Raw genomic sequence first — 21,306 nt, 5'->3', positions numbered from 1 at the left:
ACATTATTAAGTCAATTAATGACAGTAAGCACTTTTCACACGTGGTAATATAAACTCTGCTGTATAATATTTTTATTAAATTATTAATGTAAACTATAATTTTATTAATAAAATTATTATTGAAATCATATAAATGTTTATTTAAATTATGTTTTATTTTATATTTTTAAGTTCAGAAATAATTTAAAAAATAGAGATGACATTTTCAAAATTATTTCGGAAAAAAAAACAGATATGAAATTTGTTATTTTTTCAAATATGTGACATACGTTTTAAGATTTATATAACTCAAGATAGTTTTATTTAGTAGAAACCATTAAATTCTAGTAAACTATATTAACTACAGATATTACTAACCATAAAAAATTCAGGGGTTCCTGTTTGATTGCAGGAAAGAAACGACAACGTTTCAATACGACAAGCGAACAGCACGAATGGTCCCTGTTTGATTGTAGGAAAAACGACGACGTTCCAATACCATTGGCGAACAGTACGCATCGTACAAAATTCAGGTGCCCCTTTGATTGCAGAAAAATCGGACCTGCTCCTCGCACTTGCTATTGTTAAGAACAGAAAAGTTGGAAAGAGATAAAGGAGAGAGATAACAAGCCGGTAAAAATGGAGAATCATTGCACAAATGGCTTCGACTCATGTCCAGCGCCTACTAAAGTCTCAGTTCTCAATTGTATCGATCTCTCGAGCTCCGATATTCAGCAATCTGTTTCTCTTCTCAAGCAGGTCCTCTTTAGCTTGGATCAAACATTGATCTATACAGATAGGCATGCAGAAGTATACATCTTTTAATTCTGCAGGATTTGATTTATCTTTAGTTGTGAGAGATCATGATGAGAAGAAATTATTGTTGATTATGCGTCTTGTAATTCGATGCACAGCTGATTTCTGAATTCTTTCTATAATTGGATTAGGCATGTTTGGACTGTGGATTCTTCTACGTTGTGAACCATGGAATAAGCGAGGAGTTCATGGGCGAGGTGTTTGCCCAAAGCAAGAGGCTTTTCAATTTGCCGTTGGACGAGAAAATGAAGCTTTTAAGGAACGAGAAGCACCGAGGCTATACTCCTGTTCTCGATGAGCTTCTTGATCCTGATAATCAAGTTCATGGTCAGTGACTTATTGCGTTTGTGATTGATGCAGTGCTCCTCGTCGTATGGAATCTGTGTTTGCATTTGCTTTGATTTCTTGGTGGTCGTCCCAACTTCTGTAGGAGACTGAAATTGGTCGTTTTTTTTTTTTTACTTGATAGTAGGAGATTACAAGGAAGGGTATTATACTGGTGTCGAGGTGCCTGAAGATGATCTTGAAACAGAGAAGCCATTTTACGGTCCAAATGTCTGGCCTGAAAATGGTAATTAATTTGTATAAGGGCTGCCTGTGGAAATTTGGAAGAGGTTAGATAATTCGTAACGTTAATATTGTGTGATCTCTTTCTTATTGTTTTAGGTGTTTTACCTGGATGGAGGGAGACAATGGAGAAATTTCACCGAGAAGCATTGTAAGTCATATAGCTGTTGCGTGATTTGTTTGGCAGAATTAGATGACTTTGCTATGCTGTTTTTCAGTTCAGAATTAGCTTGGGTTATACATGGGTTCCATTTCCATAACTGGAGTTACTCTGTTGAAAGTGGAAGTAAGGTGTCTGTTTTTCTAGAAGATATTCTGTGTTATAAATACTGTAAGTTCTAATCAAAATGGCATGGATTCATGTGCTGAATACATGAGGCTATTTCATGCTTACTTTTCTTTTGAAGGTCCTTCTAATGTTCTTTTTGTGTATTCAGAGAAGTTGCAAGAGCAGTTGCAAGGATCATAGCACTTGCACTTGATTTGGAGGTTGATTTCTTTGATAAGCCTGAAATGCTTGGCAAGCCTATTGCAGTCTTGCGCTTACTACATTATGAAGGTGGAGTTTTGATAGGTGGTTGTAGAACAAAACTACAGACGGTTGGATCACGTGGCAATAGGTATAACTTGTATTTTGGTGCTCAAATTCTGCAGGTAAAATTTCTGATCCCAATAAGGGAATATATGGATGCGGGGCACATTCAGATTATGGACTGATCACTCTCTTGGCAACAGATGATATCACAGGTCTCCAGGTGAACATTCTTTTTTCGATATTGCCATGTAGCACCGTGGAATTTGAGCAAGACTGAAATATTATGTATGCATATTTAAAAAAAAAAATTATGCACGCAGATATGCAAGGATAAGGATGCGAAGCCTCAGAAGTGGGAATACATAGCACCACTGAAGGGGTAAATCTCTAAGGTGTATCAACATATTTTTTAAGTTTCATCCTAACTAATTTTGTTTGAGTCATGCACCACCTCACACTAGGAGACATATTCATTTACATTTGGTGATCGGTACTTGAGTACTGCCTTAAGTTGGTTGATACTGATACTGTGTGTTTCTTTACATTGTAATCAATTCAATGTTAAGGCTCTGATCCACATTAATGTATTTCTCCTTCATTGCCTAATATAGCTTGTTTTTTTTTTGGGTTGTGATCTTAAAAGAGGAAAACTTAATTCTGGGATGTTGACATACTTCCTCTGTGTTCTAACTTGCAGAGCTTTTATAGTTAATCTGGGTGACATGCTGGAACGCTGGAGCAACTGTGTTTTCAAGTAAGTAGAATTATCGGTGACAACTATGTCTGGAGTTGCATTCTCATTGCTACGGGAACATAATAGACCAATTCTTAGTTAGTTTCTAAGAAGCCTATCAAGACATTTGGCTCCCCAGAATTTTGTTTTATGCACCGTCTATGAATTTCTACATATAGATGTGATTGTTTTCTTACCAGGCGTGTCTATTGAATTACAGATCTAACTCATTTTTCAAATGATGGCTTTTTGTGTACTCTGGTAACTTTGCTACAGTATTTTGCTTTGAACTTAATATTTAGCTGATATGTTTTTCTGCGTTTATGCTTAGGTCCACATTGCACCGAGTTTTAGGAAATGGTCAAGAAAGATACTCTGTGAGATCCCCTTCTTCCTATCTTTCAAAAAATTTTAGATGAAATACTACTGCAAATTTAATGTTAAAAATATCTATATTTTTCATATTTTAGGTACTTGTCTTCTGTGTTTATTTCTCCAGTTGTCATCCTTCTGGCATATGGATTCTCATTGCTGATTGTGCTTCTTGCTCCTTTATCTTCACAAATGAAGCTATTTACATGTCTATTTCAATTTTCCACTGATCAATTTTGCACTTTCATATTTAGCGATAATTGTTGTTTTCTTTGTTGTGAGTTTCATAAATAATCCTGGATCTATGAAATTGATACATTATTTATTTAAAATGAGCCAATTTAAGTTCCAAAAAAGTCAATTGGAAGGAAGTTTTCAATTAAAGTTTGTAAGCTGTTTTACTTGCCTGATGGCTGAGTCTAGGCCTGTCAATTTTGTGAGCTGACAATTTTAGGGTATTTTCTCTGTGTGGATATATTGTTCTTTGTGGGCTTCATCTTTTGCTTATTGGTGAAGTTGATCAACACTTTCAGAAAGTTTCTCGTTGCTGCTATATCTCAACTTAACATCATTTATTAAGATAGATAATTTTCCTCATTTTATCTCATTCCTTTCTTTTGGGGACAGATCGCGTACTTTGTGGAGCCTAGTCATGATTGTCTTGTTGAGTGCTTGCCGACATGCAAATCAGAAAACAATCCTCCCAAGTATGTTTGTCTTCTCATGACATTTTTGGTACTATTTCCCTTGTCTGTTTCTTGTATGTGGGAATTTGAGCATGGATTAAATTCTGCTCTATAACTAAATCCTCACGTAATCTCATTCGTCTTTCCAACTTTTACTGAATAATCTCATATCCAAAAGTTTTCCTTTAGGTTTTCCCCAATCAAATGTGCAACATACCTCAGCCAACGGTACAAGGACACCCATACCGACCTGAGCGTATACAACCAAAATAATTGAAGTTGCAGCCATACATGCAGATCATATGATATCAATTTTAGCATACTGAAGCCTAGAGGTCCTGTTACAGGGTCTGCAACTCTGTTTCGTCCACAATAAATTAATATTGTCCATGATTGCCTTTTCTTTTATGTAGTTGGCAAATCATTCTTCTCCTCCAAGCTAATAAAGTTAATGCAAGAATCAGGTTGCCTCGGTGAGCAGAAATAAAACGGGGCGAGAGTATTTGGAGGCCAATATGTTACAATTAATTTGTGGTTGGATTTTGATGGGCTTGTATATGGGGAATATTTTTGGAGTCTTTACATACTATCCACATGTAGGTAGAAGGCACGTAGGCAGGAGGCATGGTGGAGAATGAATTGTTTTTTTGTTGATATATAAATAAAAATTGGTTGTACTAATTTGGATTTTCCATAATTTGTTTTTTATGGAGTAGAACGAAAGGACTTTCCATTTCAAGTAGAGAGAGAAGTTTCTTGTCATATGGGCTACAGCCTGTAACTTCTCTTGTGATTGTCGCTTTTGTATGTAACTTTGGATGAGTCTTCCTTTTTCTCCCTGTTTTGGTTGAAAAAATGAGGAAAATTAGTAATTTAGTTTTTGACATTTGAGATTTATTAGAATTAATTTTTAATATTTTTTTAATTATAATTTAGTCTTTAATATTTTTTATTTATTTCAAATGTTTAGTTTTCTTTAATTTTCTAAAAAATAAAAATAAAACAATTAAATCATATTTGAATACTTTTAAAAACAACTCAAAAAGATGAATTTAATTAATTAATTCAATTAATAGATTAGTAAATTGATAACAATATTAGTCTCTTTTTATTATTTTTGATTAATTAATTCAATTAATTATTTGAAGTTAATTTTTTAAATTCTTTTTTTAAAAACATTCAAAATTTATTCTAACCAACTTAGTTTTTTGCATTAGTAATTAAAGAAAATTAGATTTTTAAAATAAATAAAAAATATTAAAGATCAGATTGTAACAAAATAATATTAGATAATTGTAACAAATGATAACATAAAAAATCAATTTAGTAATTTACTCAGAATATAAATAAACACAAAAAAATATTCTCATTTCAAGATAAGGCAATAATTTCTTCTCTGCAGTGATATTTGCAGTTGTCTTTATATTCTATTTCCTCTTCATTCTCTTAAAAAAAATGAAAAATGAATCTTCACTCGTAACTTGTTGAAGTTCAGAGTAGAAAAATAAACCTTCTATTGACAAATTATCCGTGTTCTAAAATTCAAAAAGTCGGGAAAGTAACAATCTTCTTTTCCTTCTCCTTTCTCTTGGTCTCAACTTTGTTTCCTTATCAAAACTTCTATAAAAGTAATTTGGGTTTGTTATTAGCAATCTCTAAATATCATGTCTTATTCTTTTTTATTATCTAAAAAATCAAATATCATATTCGTTTGTCTTTAGTGGTAAAGTTATGCTACTTTATTAATAAATTCATTCTCTTTACTAATAAAATTTTATACCATTTTACTTGATAGATAAAAGTTTGTCTCTCATTAGATATTATTACTATTAGCAAAGATTTGTAAATTAAAATATAGAGTTATCAAAGTTAGAGTATAATTTCAAATCCATTATTATTGGAGTTACACTCAGCATTCATTGATGATTAGTGATTTTAAATGTAAATTTCATATTGTATTATTTTAAACATATCAATACTAGTGTAAATTTCACACGTATTATGCTGTAAAAATTTTAGGTTCTCAACTTGCAAAATAAATAACAATCAATGGGTATCTAATGGCTTTCTAATAATAATCCCTCCATATTGAAGCCTGTAAATAAGAAAAAGAAATGTTAGATATAGAATCACCAGGATAGAATTATGTTAAAATATGATGCTATATAGATATAGCATACATGACTTAAAAGAGATAAATTATAAGATTTTCAGCAGAAATAAAAAGGAAAGCAAATGGTTCTAGAGGCTATTATTAGAGTTTACAACTCAGCGTTGAAGATAAATGAAATGAATTTGATGAACTTTGGTGGGACAATTGCAGAACGCATAAGGAGCATTTTCGAGAGAGAAGTTTAGCAGAAGAAATTTTGGAGTGAAAATGATTTTCTATATATTAATAAGAAATGTTGCAGTATTTAAATAGAGAATATAATTACAAAATTAACCCCCAACATTTATATTAATTATAAAACTATATATTATTCTAATAGTTCCCCTCAAGAGATTTTGTGAAACAATCTACCAACTGATAAGATGAAGAAACTGAAAGTATGTGTATCAGCCTATCAGAAATCTTTTAACGAATAATACAACAATAAATTTCGATGTGCTTCGTTCATTTATGAAAACTTGGATTCTTCACTATCTGAATAGTTGACAGATTATCATAGTATAAAGTTATTCTCAGATAAGAAATATGTAAGTCATGTAACAAATACTATAACCATTGAATTCATGTTACTGCTGCAAGTGCCCTATACTCGACTTCTAAAGATGACTGAGAGACAATTTGTTATTTTTTCGTCTTCCAAGAAATAAGATCATCACAAAAAAAATACAAAAACTAAGACCTACGAGAGTCAATGCAAGAAGCCCAAACAGAATCACTAAACGCCTTGATAAGCAAAGAGTTATGTGAAGGATAAAACAAGCCTTGATTGGGCGTACTCTTGGGTACCATAAGACTCTATGAGTACCTTACAAGTGTAATTATGTAGGTGCATGTGAGAACTGAGATAATTATTGCATAAAATAACATATCTGATCATATATTAATGAGATAAAGTAGCTTGCCAACAAGACGTTTGTAAGAAGTGTTGTCAACAGAAGGAGAACCATCATTACGAGATAACTTATGTTAAGGCACCATGGGTATCGATGCTAGTTTACAACCCAAGAATCCAATATCTCGCAACAAAGCCATTGTATACTTTCGTTGGAAAATGTTAATACCACTTCTAGACCTCGTGATTTCAAAGCCTAAAAAAAACTTTACATCTCCAAGATCATTTATTTTAAAAACATCATGTAGATAGGCTTTGACAATCAGAATCTCATCCATATTATTGCTAGCAATGATAAAATAATGAATATATAGAATAACTGTAATGAATGAGGATGCAGTAGACTTTAAGAAACAGTGAAGGATCTGAATGTGCCTATACAGAGCCTTTCTTTTTCAATGCATCAGTGAGCTTGAAATGCCATTGCCTGCTTGTTTCAAACCATAAAGACCTTTTTTTAATTTTCATACCTGATTCTCATGAGGAGAAGAAAAACCAGTCGGAAGTTTCATATAAACTTCCTTATGTAAATCACCATGCAGAAATGCATTATTAATTTCATGTGTAAAAACTAACCCTTGACATCATCAATTGCTAACAATGTCCGTATAGTAGTCAAATTAGCAATAGGAGCAAACGTATCCAAATAATCAATACCTGATTGCTGAGTGAACCTTTAGCAACTAGTCTGCCCTTATACCTTTCAATAGAACCATTCGCCTTTCATTTATCTTCTATACCCATTTATACCCAATTGAATTCTTATTGGGAGGTAAAGTGGTTAATCCCCAAGTTTGGTTCTCATCTAGTGCACTAATTTCATCAAGCATTGCTTCTTGCCTACATGGGAACTTAATGGTTTGGTTATAGGTTTTAGGCTCTTGGTCTTGAGAAATGGCAAGGATAAAAAGCTTATATGACTTGATGTGTTAGATTTTTATTATATTTTTATACATTTTTCACTTAAATTTGAAAGACCTTTTGAATGAATTTTTAGTTAAAAATCAATTTATGAATTAAATTCTTGTTGCCAATTGTATGTTGAAGAAAAGAGAAAAAAAAAAAAGCTCAAAATAGGAGAAGAAAGGAGGAAGAAGACTAGGTCTAGAACCATAGCAGCAACCCAACCAAAAACACTCAAAACGACGTTGTTTTGAGGTTGGGAACTAGACGCTCAAAACAACATCGGATTAGCAGGATGAAAAAAAATTATAGAAATGGAAAGAAGAGGCTGAAAAAGGAAAGCTGGAGACATGCCAAAGGAAAAGACCCAACTTTCGTCGCTTACAAAAAGGAAGAAGAGCAGAGACAGAAAGGGAAGAGACAAAGAGACAGAGTGGGAGCTTCCTTAGAGATCTATAGAGAGATAGAGAGATGGGAGTTAGAGAGAGAAAGCATAACTCAAAGCAAACAGTTAGCGACGAAAACCAGAAACTTATAGAAGAGAGAGTAGAGCTGGGTGACAGATTGGTGGAGAACCCGAGCACGAGTAGAAGGCAGACGAGCTGATTGGAGAGCGAAAAGACGAGCAAAGCAGAGAGTTTGAAAGGGAGAGAAACTGATAAGTAATATATATATATATATATATGTATATATATATATATTTCCATATATTTTTTGGGATAAAAGTTTTAAGAATTTTTGGATCTTGAATGCTAATATTTGAAATTTTTTATAAATTTATTCTTAATTATTATATGATTTGATTTCTCTCAATTATAATTATTGGTGCTTAATTCGTCATGTTTGGCTAATATTTTTTTGATAGAATAGTCAACGTAGCTTAAATAAAAAATAAATTTATGATTCAATTTTTAAATTTCTTATGATTGTAATTTAACATTGTTAAACTTAATTAGGTTATAAAAATTGACCAGCTCATAGTGTTATTTGTAATTGATGGTTTTAAAGTAACAAGAGTAAAATTATAACGGCCCCGGAAAAGTTTAATATTGGAAAGGCATATATATAGATAAATAATCTAAATTTGCGGAAACGTATTAAACATTACAATTAACATCCCTTACGCTTTACCAAAACGTGTTCAACAAATGAGGGAATAAACTAATTAAAATAAATACTCGAAAGTAAGAACTACAATTATAACTATGGGATCTTTAGGCGTTCCTTTCGCCGTCTTCCTGCGGAATGAGCTCGGAAACCACGTCTTCCTGATCTGAAATGGTTAAGTAAGGAGTGAGCTACGCTACCCCAGTAAAAATATCACTCTACCTCACTGCCACAGGAGTAAGAGTGGGTAGAAAACAAAAACGACCAATGGAGCATAATTTGTAATAAACCCATTTGTTCATAAAAAAACGTTTACTTTCCATTTACCTAGGTGAGATCCATAAAACAATACACAAGCAATACATTATCATCATCACGTTATCACATAGACTTTATAATACAACATTTATCACGCATTTGCATTTCAATCTTTAAACAGCATAATTCCTCTTTACCAGCCTACTAGTATCCATGGGGATCCATAGGGGTCCCGCTACCCATGAAGCCTTAACATTTATAACCTGATTCCAGGGCCGTCCCCATACCCCGTCCGGTATGGGCGCCAAAACCATGAACCTCAATATCCCGTCCGGTATGAGGATGAAACAGGTCGTTCCCATACCCTGTCCGGTATGGGCGCCAAAACACATAAGGTCTCCATACCCTGTCCGGTATGAGAGACCACGTTCCCGGTAGGGTTCCCTACGGACCCGGTCCGTCCACTATCTCCCAGGATACCTAGTCAGGCTGTCCACATTATCCGTTTGTCAATTTACATAACCTTTTATCCCTTTTTCTTTAGTCACCGTTATCAAGTCACATACAAACATGCAAACCAGTAGTTCATGCCAACAAGATAACACACAACATCGGGTTCTCAGTCATTCAGTCTATAATCAATGAAACAGTGATACATGTACACGAAACTATGAAATAAAAACATCAGACATCATATTGCATTTAAAACTGTAAAATAGAACAAACAACAACTGACCGACAAATACACTAGACTCGGGCTCCATTAGCGACCTTAAACAATTTCACACAACTATTGATTCATGAAATACCATTTTATCATTTATTGCACTTTAATACCGTGATAGGAAATAGGGTGAGGAATCCTTACTTGTTTTCGGGACCCGAAATAGGCTTTTCCGAGCGCCTGCGGGTTATCCTTAAATTTCCTGAATTTTTTTCCGAAAAACTGAAACACGCTACCGGTACCTGCACGTGTCCCAAAAATCTCAGAATCAGACCTAGGGCCCCTTTCGACCAATATCGCAATTGTTTTATCGCAGCGACCCGAAATAGGCTTCGGCGACGGCACCGCCGCTTGCAGCGGTGATTCGCCTCGGGTTGGCTGTTTTCGGCCGAATTCGGCCACACTTGCATCGGTCCCTGCGATAAAACAACCCTAGGGCCCTCGGGGGGCCAAAAAATTACGAAAAACCGAAGCTTACCGGCGGCGGTGCTCTCGGGTGCGGCGGCTCTCCAGCGTGGTTCGTGTTTTGGTGATTTGGCTCCGATCAACCTGTAGAGAAAAGAATGGTGATCACGGTGATATAAAAATTGTATCAAACGGAGGCCGGGAAGGACCTCATCGGAGATAAAAATCGAGGAGAGGCGTGGCAGCGCCGCAGGGTTTTGGCCGTGTTTTTTGGCCGTTTGGCCGGGAGTTTGGCTCCGATTTGGCCACAGGGGAACTCAGCATTGAAAAACGAGTTGGGGGTATGAAATTTACCTCGATCGGCTGTCGGAAAACTCCCCGGTGCGGCGGCGGGTGGCGGCGGCCGGCTCCTCCGGCGTCTGGTTCGTCTTCTCCGGCGAGGGCTGGTGGCTAGGGTTTTTGTGGTCAGGTGTGGGGGGTTTATTTATACCATTTGCCTTTTAATCACAGCCGTCCATCTTGATTTAATCTGGACCGTTCGATCGCGATTTAATTTGGATTAAATCTGGGCCGTCCATCCTTGATTGAATCTGGACCGTCCGTGCGCGTGCATCTGGGCTGTCCGTGCTGGGCCGTCCGTGCGCGCGGGGACGCATCTGGGCCGTCCGATCGCGCGCACGCGGATCGCCCACGTGGCTCGTTCCCGGGTCGACATGGCCTTGCCACGCGGCAGGTCCTGGTTGGCCAGGGCTGCTGACTGGGCCGCTGACGTGGCTGCTGACGTGGCGCTGATGGGGCATAATTTTTTTAAATTACGTTTTGACCCCTGGTTTCCGAATTTCTTTTCAAAAATACCCCCATAATCCAAATTTTCACCCTTTTTTTTTTCAAAATCAATTTCAATTAAATCCAAATAATATTTTTACTCAATTTTATCATTATTAATATTTTTATATTCACAAAAATTAATTTAAATTAAATTACATAAAAATAAAATAAAATAAAATAGAAAAAATTATTTTGGGTGTTACAAAAATTTCATCAATTAAACATATATTATTAAGCTTTAATAGACACTTGAACGAGAGTAATATAATTTAATTAACATAGATTAATCGAATTATCACATACTTAATTGAATCAAATTAATAATTATTATAAAACATTGGTAGTTGTTAATTGATGATCTAAAAAATTCTTAGAAAGAAAATCAAAAGTACATTAGGATAATCCAATCATTTCATATTAGATTAAATTGATTGCCAAATCAAAATGTTAATATACCCAAGATTTAGGTGAAATTAATTACTTTTGTGCGTTTTCATTGATAAATTTTCCTCAATTTAATTATTATGCTTTAATTAAATTATTTTAAAATTTTTCCCTGCATAAATTTAACTTCAATTTCTAGATAATAATAGAATTTATACAAATTTGGTACTTGATACGTAATTCCTATTGGACGATATTCTATTCATCATTCTATTATTTGAACGATTTCGTGTACATGCGAATTTGCTATCAAGTTTTTGACACTATTGCCAGGAATTGTTAATATCAATATTAATACTAAAGGTTCTATTATTAGTATAGAGTTTATTTCCTTTTTTTACTTGCATTTTAGTTTTTATTTTTTTATTTTATTTTTATTTATTTATTATTTTAATTTAATTGTAAATTATTTATTTATTTATTTTTTATTTATTATTTTTTTATGAGCAGATTATGTCGTTTCTTTTTTTATTTTCTGTTGGTATATGAGTCAATCGAACAATGTAGAACTGCTTCCTATAAATCAGATATTGAAAATATTTATAGACAATTAAATTGGGAGAGAAGGGAACACTTAGCAGCAGAAAGACAAATAAGAGTTGAGATGGTCGAACAAGAAGAAATTGGACGAGTAGGAGATGTTTTGAACGAGAATAACAGGAGAACCTTGAAGGATTTTAGAGCTTTATCCAGCATTGATCGACTGCTAACAACTTCGAGATCAAACCTGTCACCATTAAGATGATGTAAACCTTAATTCAGTTCGAGGGTTTTACCAAACAATGACCCAAATGCGCATCTCTTTAATCTTTTAAAAATTTGTGATACTTTTAAACAAAATAGTGTTTCTAATGATGCAATTAGACTTAGGTTTTTCTTTTTTCTTTAAAAGATAAAGCTAAGAATTGGTTGCATTCTCTTCTTACAGGTACAGTTACTGCAAGAGAAGATTTAGCTAAAAAAATTTTGGTAAAGTTTTTCCCACCAGTCAAGACGGCGAGGATGAGAAACGATATCATAATTTTTTATCAAATAGATGGAGAGACCTTGTATGTGGCATGGGAACGATTCAAAGAGTTGATTAAAAGATGTCCTCACCGTGGATTGCCTAAGTGGTTGTTGGTCTAAACTTTTACAACGGATTGAGCAAATAAACCAGGATCACAATCGATGCAATTACTGGAGGTGCTTTAATAGGGAAGTCCAAAGATGATGATTATGAACTACTAGAAAATATGGCCATGAACAACTATCAATAGCCAACAGAAATACTGTAACACCCCGCCCATCATTGTGGTTAATTAATTTGAAAAACCCTATTTGTTCGGGCCTTTAGCTGCATTAAACTCATTTAAATTACACAACATAGTATTTATCATAATTCGTACATCTAGTTAATTTTTAATTATTTTGCTTTTATTTAATTTTAATTTTTATCATTCAATTTGCATTTAATTTAATTTAATTTAATTTTAGAAAATTGAAAAAAATTGGAAAAATAGCAAAATGGGAAGAAATCTCGCGAGTAAGCAGAGTCACTCGCACGGATGCTGCACACTGTGCGAGCGCACATGTGCGCACAGTAGACATGAGACCTGCGCACAGCGCGCACGTCCCATCTAAGCGCATGGTACGGGGACAGGTCCTGCGCGCGTCTTGTCGAGTGCAGGTGGGCCGTCTGTGCGTCACCTCGTGCGCGGATAGGTGCCGCACACTGTACTCGTGCCGTCTGCACAACAAGCCTGCTCGGAGAGGCCCTATGCGCCTGGGGCCTGCACACAGTAAGCCTCCGCGCGCAGCGCGCCTAGGCCCAGTGTACACACAGGCTAAACCCTGCGCGAGCGACAGGAGCCTTGTGCGCCTACAGGCTAGCCTGCAACGCGTCGGCTATGGCACGACCACCTTGCAGTAGTGCATCATCGTCGCCTCTAGCAGCGCACTACTGCGGTCGGTGGAGGAGGCCCTCCTCCCACTTTTTTGTGCCGAAATTTTTTTTTTCATCTCTCTTCACTGGATTTTGTCACTTAGCGCGAATCCAACTATTCCAAAATTCTATAAATAGGTCTTCCCATCCCATTTTTCCCCACACTTCCATTCTTCTATTTTAATAGACTTAAAGAGAGAAAACGAGAGAGAGTGTAATCTAATGAGAGAAGGAGGAAAAGAAAGAGGAATAGTGAAGGAGAAAACATCAAGGTTTCGGTAAGGAATTTAGCATTTCTTTCGACGTCTTAAGGGGTATTTTTAGATAAAATAAAATTATTAAACATGATGATTGTAATTTTGCCTGTTTGTATGCCTTTACATTTATAGTTCAGATAAGTCGAATTGTGCTTGTTTTCAAGTATGCTATGTGAATTATAGACACTTGATGATTTTAATGTAATAAAATATAATATGAAGTCGGTATTATTGCTTGGTAAAAATAAAGAAAAAAAAGAAAAAAAAGAGAGAAAAGTGGAATGAAGCATGAGTAGTCAGAAATATATATCTGTATTGACATGCATATTGCATCAAGTGTCTTGTTATGTTTTTCATCTCTAAGGGGTATTTGTTCCCCTAGCCCTTCAGGGTATCTGTTTCCCTCTCCCCTATTTGGTTTGCAAAGATGTAAAGAGACCGTTCCCAGTGGATGATATCGTACCCTCTAAAGAGAGTGGTAACGCGAATATATGTTAGGAGTCACTCTTTGCTAAGTACTGTCGTAATTGTAGATATCTGATATGGCCACTATGGTTGGTATGGTCGTAGTCGTAGATCATACCATGGTTTGTCCAGCCAGAAATGGGCCTGAGTAAATTGCCATATCTGTATATGATATTGTCATTCCACTTAGATAGTTGGAAATTTGTATCTGCCTTTAGATATGGAAGTTGTAATAACTTCGCGAAATATAACACGAAAATATGAGCATTTCATGATTTATTTAATTTTCTCTATTATCTCGTATGATGTATGTTTGATTTATTCATATTAATATATTATTTTTTAATAAATAAATTATTTTCATAATGCAAGATCGGTCTACAAGGTGGCCAAATGATAAGCTTTTAAGTTAAAGTAATTCAGCTTTAAAACCTTACAATGTTACTTTAATACCATTTTTCTTACTGAATATATGGAACTCACTCTTTCCATGCCCTCACCCAGATGAGGAAGAAAATGAGGAATCGCAGGTTGATATACCCTTAGAAGTCTATGAGGATCCCGTGGATCCACAAAATTTGAGTGCATTATTGTTTCTGCACTCTGATGAGTCCAATTACATAGAAAAGAAGTGACATTCTTTTGTGTTTTGTTTTTTGTATTTTATAGCCACTTCAAGCCTCAGTTATATGTATGTAATTGGACACTCATATATATATTTGTAAGAAATTTTTATTAATTGTTCTGCTGCATAAAATTTTATCATGTACTCATTATTCTAAATCTGTATCTGACACCCATTTGTCTTAATTAGCATCTAGGATGTCACAGATGGTATCAGAGTATAATAATTGCAGATCAAATCCCTTACACTTAGTCCTTAGGTAGAAAAAACCCTTTAGATTACCTAGGAAAAATATGTTATTTTTTCAAAACTAGACCACAAATTCGTGTCTTCCTTTCTTTTGTAGGAATGACACGAGGAAGACCATCCATAGAGTATACTGAGCGACCTGAAGCCCCACATTATCTTATCAGAGCTGAATTTACCAAACTCTTCTGAGTTATCTAAGGATTAACTACAGCCATAGGACAAAATCAAGCCAACCCTTGTCCACATCGTACCCCCAAATTTTGAAACACTGAGAGAACCATTTCCCAAAACATAGTAGCGTTTAGGAAACTTAACCCCCCCATACTTTGGAGTTGGCCCTGATCCCTTAGTAGTCGAAACTTGGATCTTACAGATAGAGAAGCTCTTCTCTATACTAGACTTGATCGAGGAATAGAAAGTTTCCCTTGCAGCCTTCATGTTAAACAATGAAATAGAACACTAGTGGCGACTTAAAAAGGAAGTCCTGCCTACCCCTACCACCTGGGAAGTTTTCACATATGCATTCTTTGATAACTTCTTCCTTGCCTATGTTCGAGAAAAGAAGGACGAGAAATTTCAGGATCTTCGCCAAGGGAGTGTGACGGTTGCTCGGTATGTAGCCTGTTTTGTTCTACTGTTTAGGTTTGTCCCTCTAATGGTCACCCCCGAGAGTCGAAAAGCTAAGAAGTTTCTCAAGGGTCTTCGTGTCGATATCTATGACTGAGTCGTGATGCTGAGACCCAGCTCGTATGTGGAGGTGTTCGAACATGCCTAGTTGGTTGAAGATCTCATCTCGGTCAAACACCAATACATTGCCCGAGTTTGTACTCAACAACAATCTCACTAGTTTAGGAGGAGATTACTTGATCCAGTAAGTAGCCACTCTAATAAATGAACTAAAGCTGCCCTTTCCCCTGCTTTGCCTCCACCTACAGCTTAATCTGCCTGACCTAACCAACCTTGTCATCATTGTGGTCGCTTGTATGGTGACCTACCCTGTTGACGTATCATAATGCCTGTTATCGGTGCGAAAGCACCCAACACCTTATTAAGGACTACCCTCAGCGACCAAAGGGTCGCCCGACCTATAGCACAAGGTCGCGTGTACCATTTGGATGAACCAGGTGCTCTTCCTACTCCTGTTCTTATTCAGGGTATACTTTCTATTCATGACACTTCTGTCAAGGCTCTGATTGATATAGGTGCTACTCACTCTTTTATTTCCCCTTCATTTGCTTATAATCTTGATTTTAGACCAGAACTTTTAGTAGAAACATTAATGGTAGAAACTTCCTCTAGGGGACTACTAGAGCCTCATTGTGTATATAAAGACTGTAGGATCAAAGCTTCAGGAATTGAGGTATTTATAAATATGATACTATTAGATTTTATAGGATTTGATATGATATTGAGAATGGACTGGTTAGAAAAGTATAAAGCTATAATTGATTGTAAAAGTAAAATTGTAACTTTACAGTCCTCGAAAAAAGAATAAAATTTTTGTTATTATTTTTCCTTACTATTGAATGAACAAAAATATGGGTGTTGATCCTTTTGTGTGTGCCATACCAATTGTTTGCAACTTTTCGGATGTCTTTCCCATCAAACTTCATGGTCTACCTCCCTCGTGAGAAGTAGAGTTCTCAATTGAATTGCTGCCCAGAACCCAGCCAATCTCGAAACTTGCCTATCGTATGAGGCGTGCTGAGCTAACAAAGCTAGAACATCAACTTTCTGACCTTATTACCTGAAAGTTTATTCGCCCTAGCCATTCTCTTTGGGGCACTCCAGTGTTGTTCATGAAGAATTAAAATGGTTCCCTTAGACTCTATGTGGACTACCGAAAACTCAACCGAGTGACTATTAAAAGTAAGTACCCCTTACCTCGGATCGATGACCTCTTTGATCAACTGCAAGGAGTCATGATCTTCTCTAAGATTGATTTTAGGATGGGATACCACCAGTTGAGAGTCAAAGAAGAAGATATTCCAAAAACCACCTTCCGGTATAGGTACGGTTTGTATGTGTTCAGGATAATGTCGTTCAGATTAACAAATGCCCTTGTAGCCTTCATGGACCTAATGAACAGAGTTTTTCAGCACGCACTAAATTAATACATCATTGTTTTTATTGATGACATCCTAGTGTATTCCAAGAGCCTTGAAGAACATATAGTGCATTTTATTGAAGTGTTGTAGACTCTTTATTGGAACCAACTGTTCATTAAACTAAGCAAATGCTCTTTTTGATTGGATCGAGTTTCCTTTCTTGGTTATGTAATTTCGAGTGAAGAAATTTTCATAGACGTGTTTAAGGTGGAAATGGTAGTCAATTGGAATTTGCCCACCAATGTAGCCGAAGTACGTAGTTTCCTTGGCTTGGCAGGTATTACCGACGGTTCATTTATGGATTCGCTAAGATTGCCACCCCACTGACCTGACTTACCCAAAAAGGGGTACCACTCATATGGAATTATGAGTGCAGTGAAAGCTTCATGGAATTGAAGTATCGTCTCACCTCTGCTCTAGTGTTGATCCTCCCCGATAATATGAAAAGATTTCAGATGTACTGTGATGCATCTCGTATTAGCCTGGGGTGTGTCTTGACACAGCATGGTAGAGTAGTCGATTATAGGTTCCGACAATTGAAACCTCATGAGTAGAACTACTCTACCCACGACTTGGAGCTAGCAGTCATTATCTTTGTCCTGAAAATATGCCGTCATTACCTGTATGGTCAGACCTTTGAAATTTATACTGACCATAAGAGTTTAAAGTACATCTTTTCACAGAAGAAGTTAAACATGAGACAGAGATATTGGATGGATCTTCTGAAGGACTGTGATTGCAAAATCATCTATCACCCCGGTAGAGGAAATGTGGTTCCTGATGCACTAGGCTGAAAGGAGTCTGTTATATAAGCTCAAACCATGGCCTCCAGTTGGAAATTGATGGACGCTATGCAGTTTCTTCACCTTAGCTATTATGGCAAAGACACCTATCTTACCCAGATCCGAGCCCTGCTGGATCTCTTTATGAAAATATGGAAAGCTTAATCCACGGACCCAGAACTCACCAAGAATTTAAGTAAATTCAATTATGAAGAATCTCCTAATTTAAAATTTTCGATGATGGACTGTTCAGATTCTGGAATTGAATTTGGGTCCCCATTGTTGTAAGGGCGGATGTTTTCAAGACTGCCCACACTTCCAAGCTATCCATCCATCCCGCGAGTACCAAAATGTACTAGGACTTGAAGCGTCAGTACTGGTGGCCAAGAATGAAGAATGATATAGTTGACTATGTCTCCCGATACCTTGTCAGCGAATTAAGACAGAACATCAGAGACCCGGTGATTTATTACAAGGTCTTTCAATTCCTAAATAGAAATAGAAGCATGTAACATTGGATTTCATTACAAGGTTACCCAGGACCTGTTCTGGTCGAAACACTATCTGGGTTATCATGGACAGACTGACCAAGACTGCCTATTTTCTGCCCATAAGAACTAGTGACTTCACTAACAAGTTAGTTCGCCTATATGTTTATGAGATTGTTCGATTTCATGGTGTGCCCTCATCCATTGTGTTTGACCGCAATCCACGGTTTACCTCCTACTTCTGGGATAGCTTCTAGGAAGCTCTAAGGTCTGGGTTATATTTCAGTACCGCTTATCATCCCTAAACAGATGGCCAGTCAGAACGTACGATCCAGAAATTAGAAGACATATTGTGTCCTTGTGCCTTCAACTTTGGTGATAATTGGTATGAATATCTTCCCCTTTGTGAATTTTTTGACAATAACAATTATCATTCCAGTATTGATATGGCCATGTATGAAATACTGTATGGAAGGCTTTGTTGTTTTTCTACTTGTTGGAGTGAAGTCGGAAACGAGCGCCATTTAGAACCATACTTCATTTAAGAGACCATTGAGAAGGTCGCAATCATCTGCAAGAACTTGCAACTGCTCAGAGCTATCAGAAGAGTTATGTCGACAATCGTAGGCAACCTTTGGAGTTTACCATGGGAGATTAGGTCTTCCTCAAGGTTTTTCCCTATAAGGGAAAGATGCTGTTCGGGAATGTAGGGAAGTTGAGCTCTTGTTATGTGAGACCTTTTTAGATCATCAAGTGCATTAAACTCGTTGCATACTGCCTCGCTCTATCCTGAGAATTTATAGGTCTACATGACGTCTTTCACGTCTCGATGTTTAAGAGGTACCACCCTGATTCTTCTCATATTATTCCTCGTGATGAGGTGCAGGTACAAGCCGACATGACTTATGAGGAGGTTTCCGTGGAGATTCTTGGGTGGACCGATAATGTGACATCCCAAGTGCTAATTAAGGCGAATAGGTGCCAGATACAGATTCAAAATAACAAGTTCATGATAAAATTTATGCAGCGGAATAAAATCATTACAAATTCCTTACAAAATATATGAGTTCTAATACATACATATACTAAGGCCAGAAATGACTACAAAATACCAAAAAAACAAAACAAAACATTAAAGTCACTTCTTTCACTATGCTATTAGACTCATCAGAGTGCGAGAACAGTCATGCACTCATACTTGTGGATCCACGGGATCCTCATAGATTTCCAAGGGTAGGTCAGTCTACGGTTCCTCACTTTCTTCCTCATGTGGGGGTATGGAAAAAGTGAATTCTATATACTCAATAAGAAAAATAATATTAAATTAACATTGTAAGATTTTGAAAGTTAATTATTTTATCTTACTATTTAACTTCCTCATTTACCTATCTCACATTATGGAAAACTATTTATCTGTTAAGAAAATAATACGTTAATACAGAAAATCAAACATATATCATGCCAAATAATAGAGAAAATCAAATAAATTATGAAATGCTTAGATTTTCATGTCATGCTTCATGAAGTCGTTACAACTTCCATCTTTGAGGGCAGATAAATTTTTTTAACTATTCAAGTGGAATGACCAGATCAGATACAGATACGACAATTTGCTCATGGCCATTTCTGGCTGGCCAAACTACGATTTATAGCCACAACTGTACCAGCCATAGTGGCCCTAATAAATATCTATAGTCATGATATTATTTAGCTATAAGTAACCACTACAGATAGTGCGACACCACTCTCATCAGAAGGTATGCCATTATCCACTGGGAGTGGTCATCTTACATCTTCCCAGACCAGATAGGAGAGGAGGAAACAGATACCTTGAAGGGTAAGGGGAATAGATACCCCGCAGAGATAAAAAGCCTAATGAGACACTTGATACAATATGCATGTCAATACGGATATCTTCGGACCATATAGGGTTCATTCCACTTTTTTATTTTTTTTTCTTTTATACCTTTTACTTTCATCGATTACATATTATATTTATTACATACAAATTCATCTAGGGTCTACAATTCACATAGCATGCTTAAAAACAAGAACAATTTGACTCATCTAAAGACAGAGACATACAAAACGGGCAACATATAAATCTCGATATTTTCTCCTTCACTGTTCTCCTTTCTTTATCTTCTTCTCTCACTAGAGTAGTATCTCTCTCTCTTTCTCTTTAAACCTTTAAAAAATAGAAGAACGGAACTGTGGAGAGGAAGGGAAGGGGGAGGGCAATTTATATAATTTTAAAACCGTTGGATTCGCGTCAAGTAGCGAAATTCAATGAAGAGAGAGGAGAAAAAGATGCTTGGTATGAAAAACGAGGGAAAAGGGCCTCCTACCACACGCGTAGGGCCTTGGCGCGCTAAGCGCCATGGGCCCAGGCTTGTTGGGCAGACAGCATACGCACAGTGTGCGGCGCTTGTTTGTATGCGAAGTGATTTGGGGATGGCTCATTTGAGCGCAATAGGATGCACGCAGGTCCTAACCCGGCACTGTGCGTGCGAACGAGATGTGTGTATATCCCGTGCGTGCCTGTGGAGGGGACGTGCGTGCTATATGCATGTTCCGTGTGCGCGCGCATGCGGATGGGACGTGCGCACTGTGTGCACTTCCCACTGCAATTGTGTGTGAATGCGCGAGCGCACAGCACCCAGTACTCGCATAGGCAACCAGACTCGTCACAGGATTTTTCCTGCAAGATTTTCTTCTTGATTCACCATTTTTTGATTTTTTTTAATTTTTATATTTAAATTAAATGAGTTAGGATAAAATAAAATTAAATAAAATTAAATAATAAATAAATAAATAAAAATCAATCAAAATTACAAATTACGATAATTATTAAGCAGCGTAAATTAATTAAGTTTAATGTGGCCAAAGGTCTAAATAAATAGGATTTCTAAATTACTTTAGCATAGTAATGGATGGGGTGTTACAGATAAGGTCTTACGTAACAAGATGATACCCATGGTGAAGG

At 36.3% G+C, this 21,306-nt stretch overlaps 1 protein-coding gene, 1 long non-coding RNA gene and 1 other non-coding gene across 12 annotated transcripts; 1 reads left to right on the top strand and 2 right to left on the bottom strand.

Moving 5' to 3' along the window:
- The first annotated feature begins 520 nt into the window (after positions 1–520).
- Positions 521–4,427, top strand: LOC110826368 (2-oxoglutarate (2OG) and Fe(II)-dependent oxygenase superfamily protein). 10 transcript variants are annotated; one of them, XM_088207902.1, is made up of 11 exons: positions 521–789; positions 927–1,122; positions 1,265–1,366; positions 1,462–1,513; positions 1,800–1,921; positions 2,017–2,117; positions 2,218–2,276; positions 2,595–2,651; positions 2,962–3,007; positions 3,630–3,709; positions 3,867–4,427. In XM_088207902.1, exons 1-11 carry the CDS (start codon positions 619–621, stop codon positions 3,940–3,942), a joined length of 1,062 nt encoding a protein of 353 aa, XP_088064028.1. In that variant the 5' UTR covers positions 521–618; the 3' UTR covers positions 3,943–4,427. The 10 variants fall into 10 exon arrangements, 9 of the variants coding, with proteins under 9 accessions (XP_088064028.1, XP_088064029.1, XP_088064030.1 ...); XM_022056992.2 differs by having other exon boundaries at positions 522–789; positions 1,268–1,366; positions 3,878–4,427; XM_022056991.2 differs by having other exon boundaries at positions 522–789; positions 3,878–4,427.
- Positions 4,428–5,603: 1,176 nt separating this feature from the next.
- LOC148253018 (uncharacterized) lies at positions 5,604–8,401 on the bottom strand. The gene is made up of 2 exons (XR_015813626.1): positions 7,411–8,401; positions 5,604–5,783 (listed from the first exon to the last, which is right to left on the bottom strand). It is a non-coding gene; the product is annotated as an uncharacterized LOC148253018 (long non-coding RNA).
- Positions 8,402–12,421: 4,020 nt separating this feature from the next.
- On the bottom strand, positions 12,422–12,528 carry LOC148253017 (small nucleolar RNA R71). Its single transcript, XR_015813764.1, has one exon. It is a non-coding gene; the product is annotated as a small nucleolar RNA R71 (small nucleolar RNA).
- Positions 12,529–21,306: the final 8,778 nt, after the last annotated feature.

This window comes from Carica papaya, chromosome 7, assembly GCF_054855325.1.
Source record: "Carica papaya isolate Zhongbai chromosome 7, ASM5485532v1, whole genome shotgun sequence".
Classification (NCBI taxonomy): domain Eukaryota; kingdom Viridiplantae; phylum Streptophyta; class Magnoliopsida; order Brassicales; family Caricaceae; genus Carica; species Carica papaya.
This window is presented reverse-complemented; position numbering and strand designations above follow the sequence as displayed.

Bases quoted from the DNA above. Each gene is read 5' to 3' on its own strand.
- LOC110826368 (XM_022056991.2), top strand. From the start codon at position 619: ATGGAGAATCATTGCACAAATGGCTTCGACTCATGTCCAGCGCCTACT. The intron at 2,118-2,217 runs GTGAACATTCTT...TTATGCACGCAG, and splicing joins ATGATATCACAGGTCTCCAG to ATATGCAAGGATAAGGATGC. The intron at 2,652-2,961 runs GTAAGTAGAATT...GTTTATGCTTAG, and splicing joins TGGAGCAACTGTGTTTTCAA to GTCCACATTGCACCGAGTTT.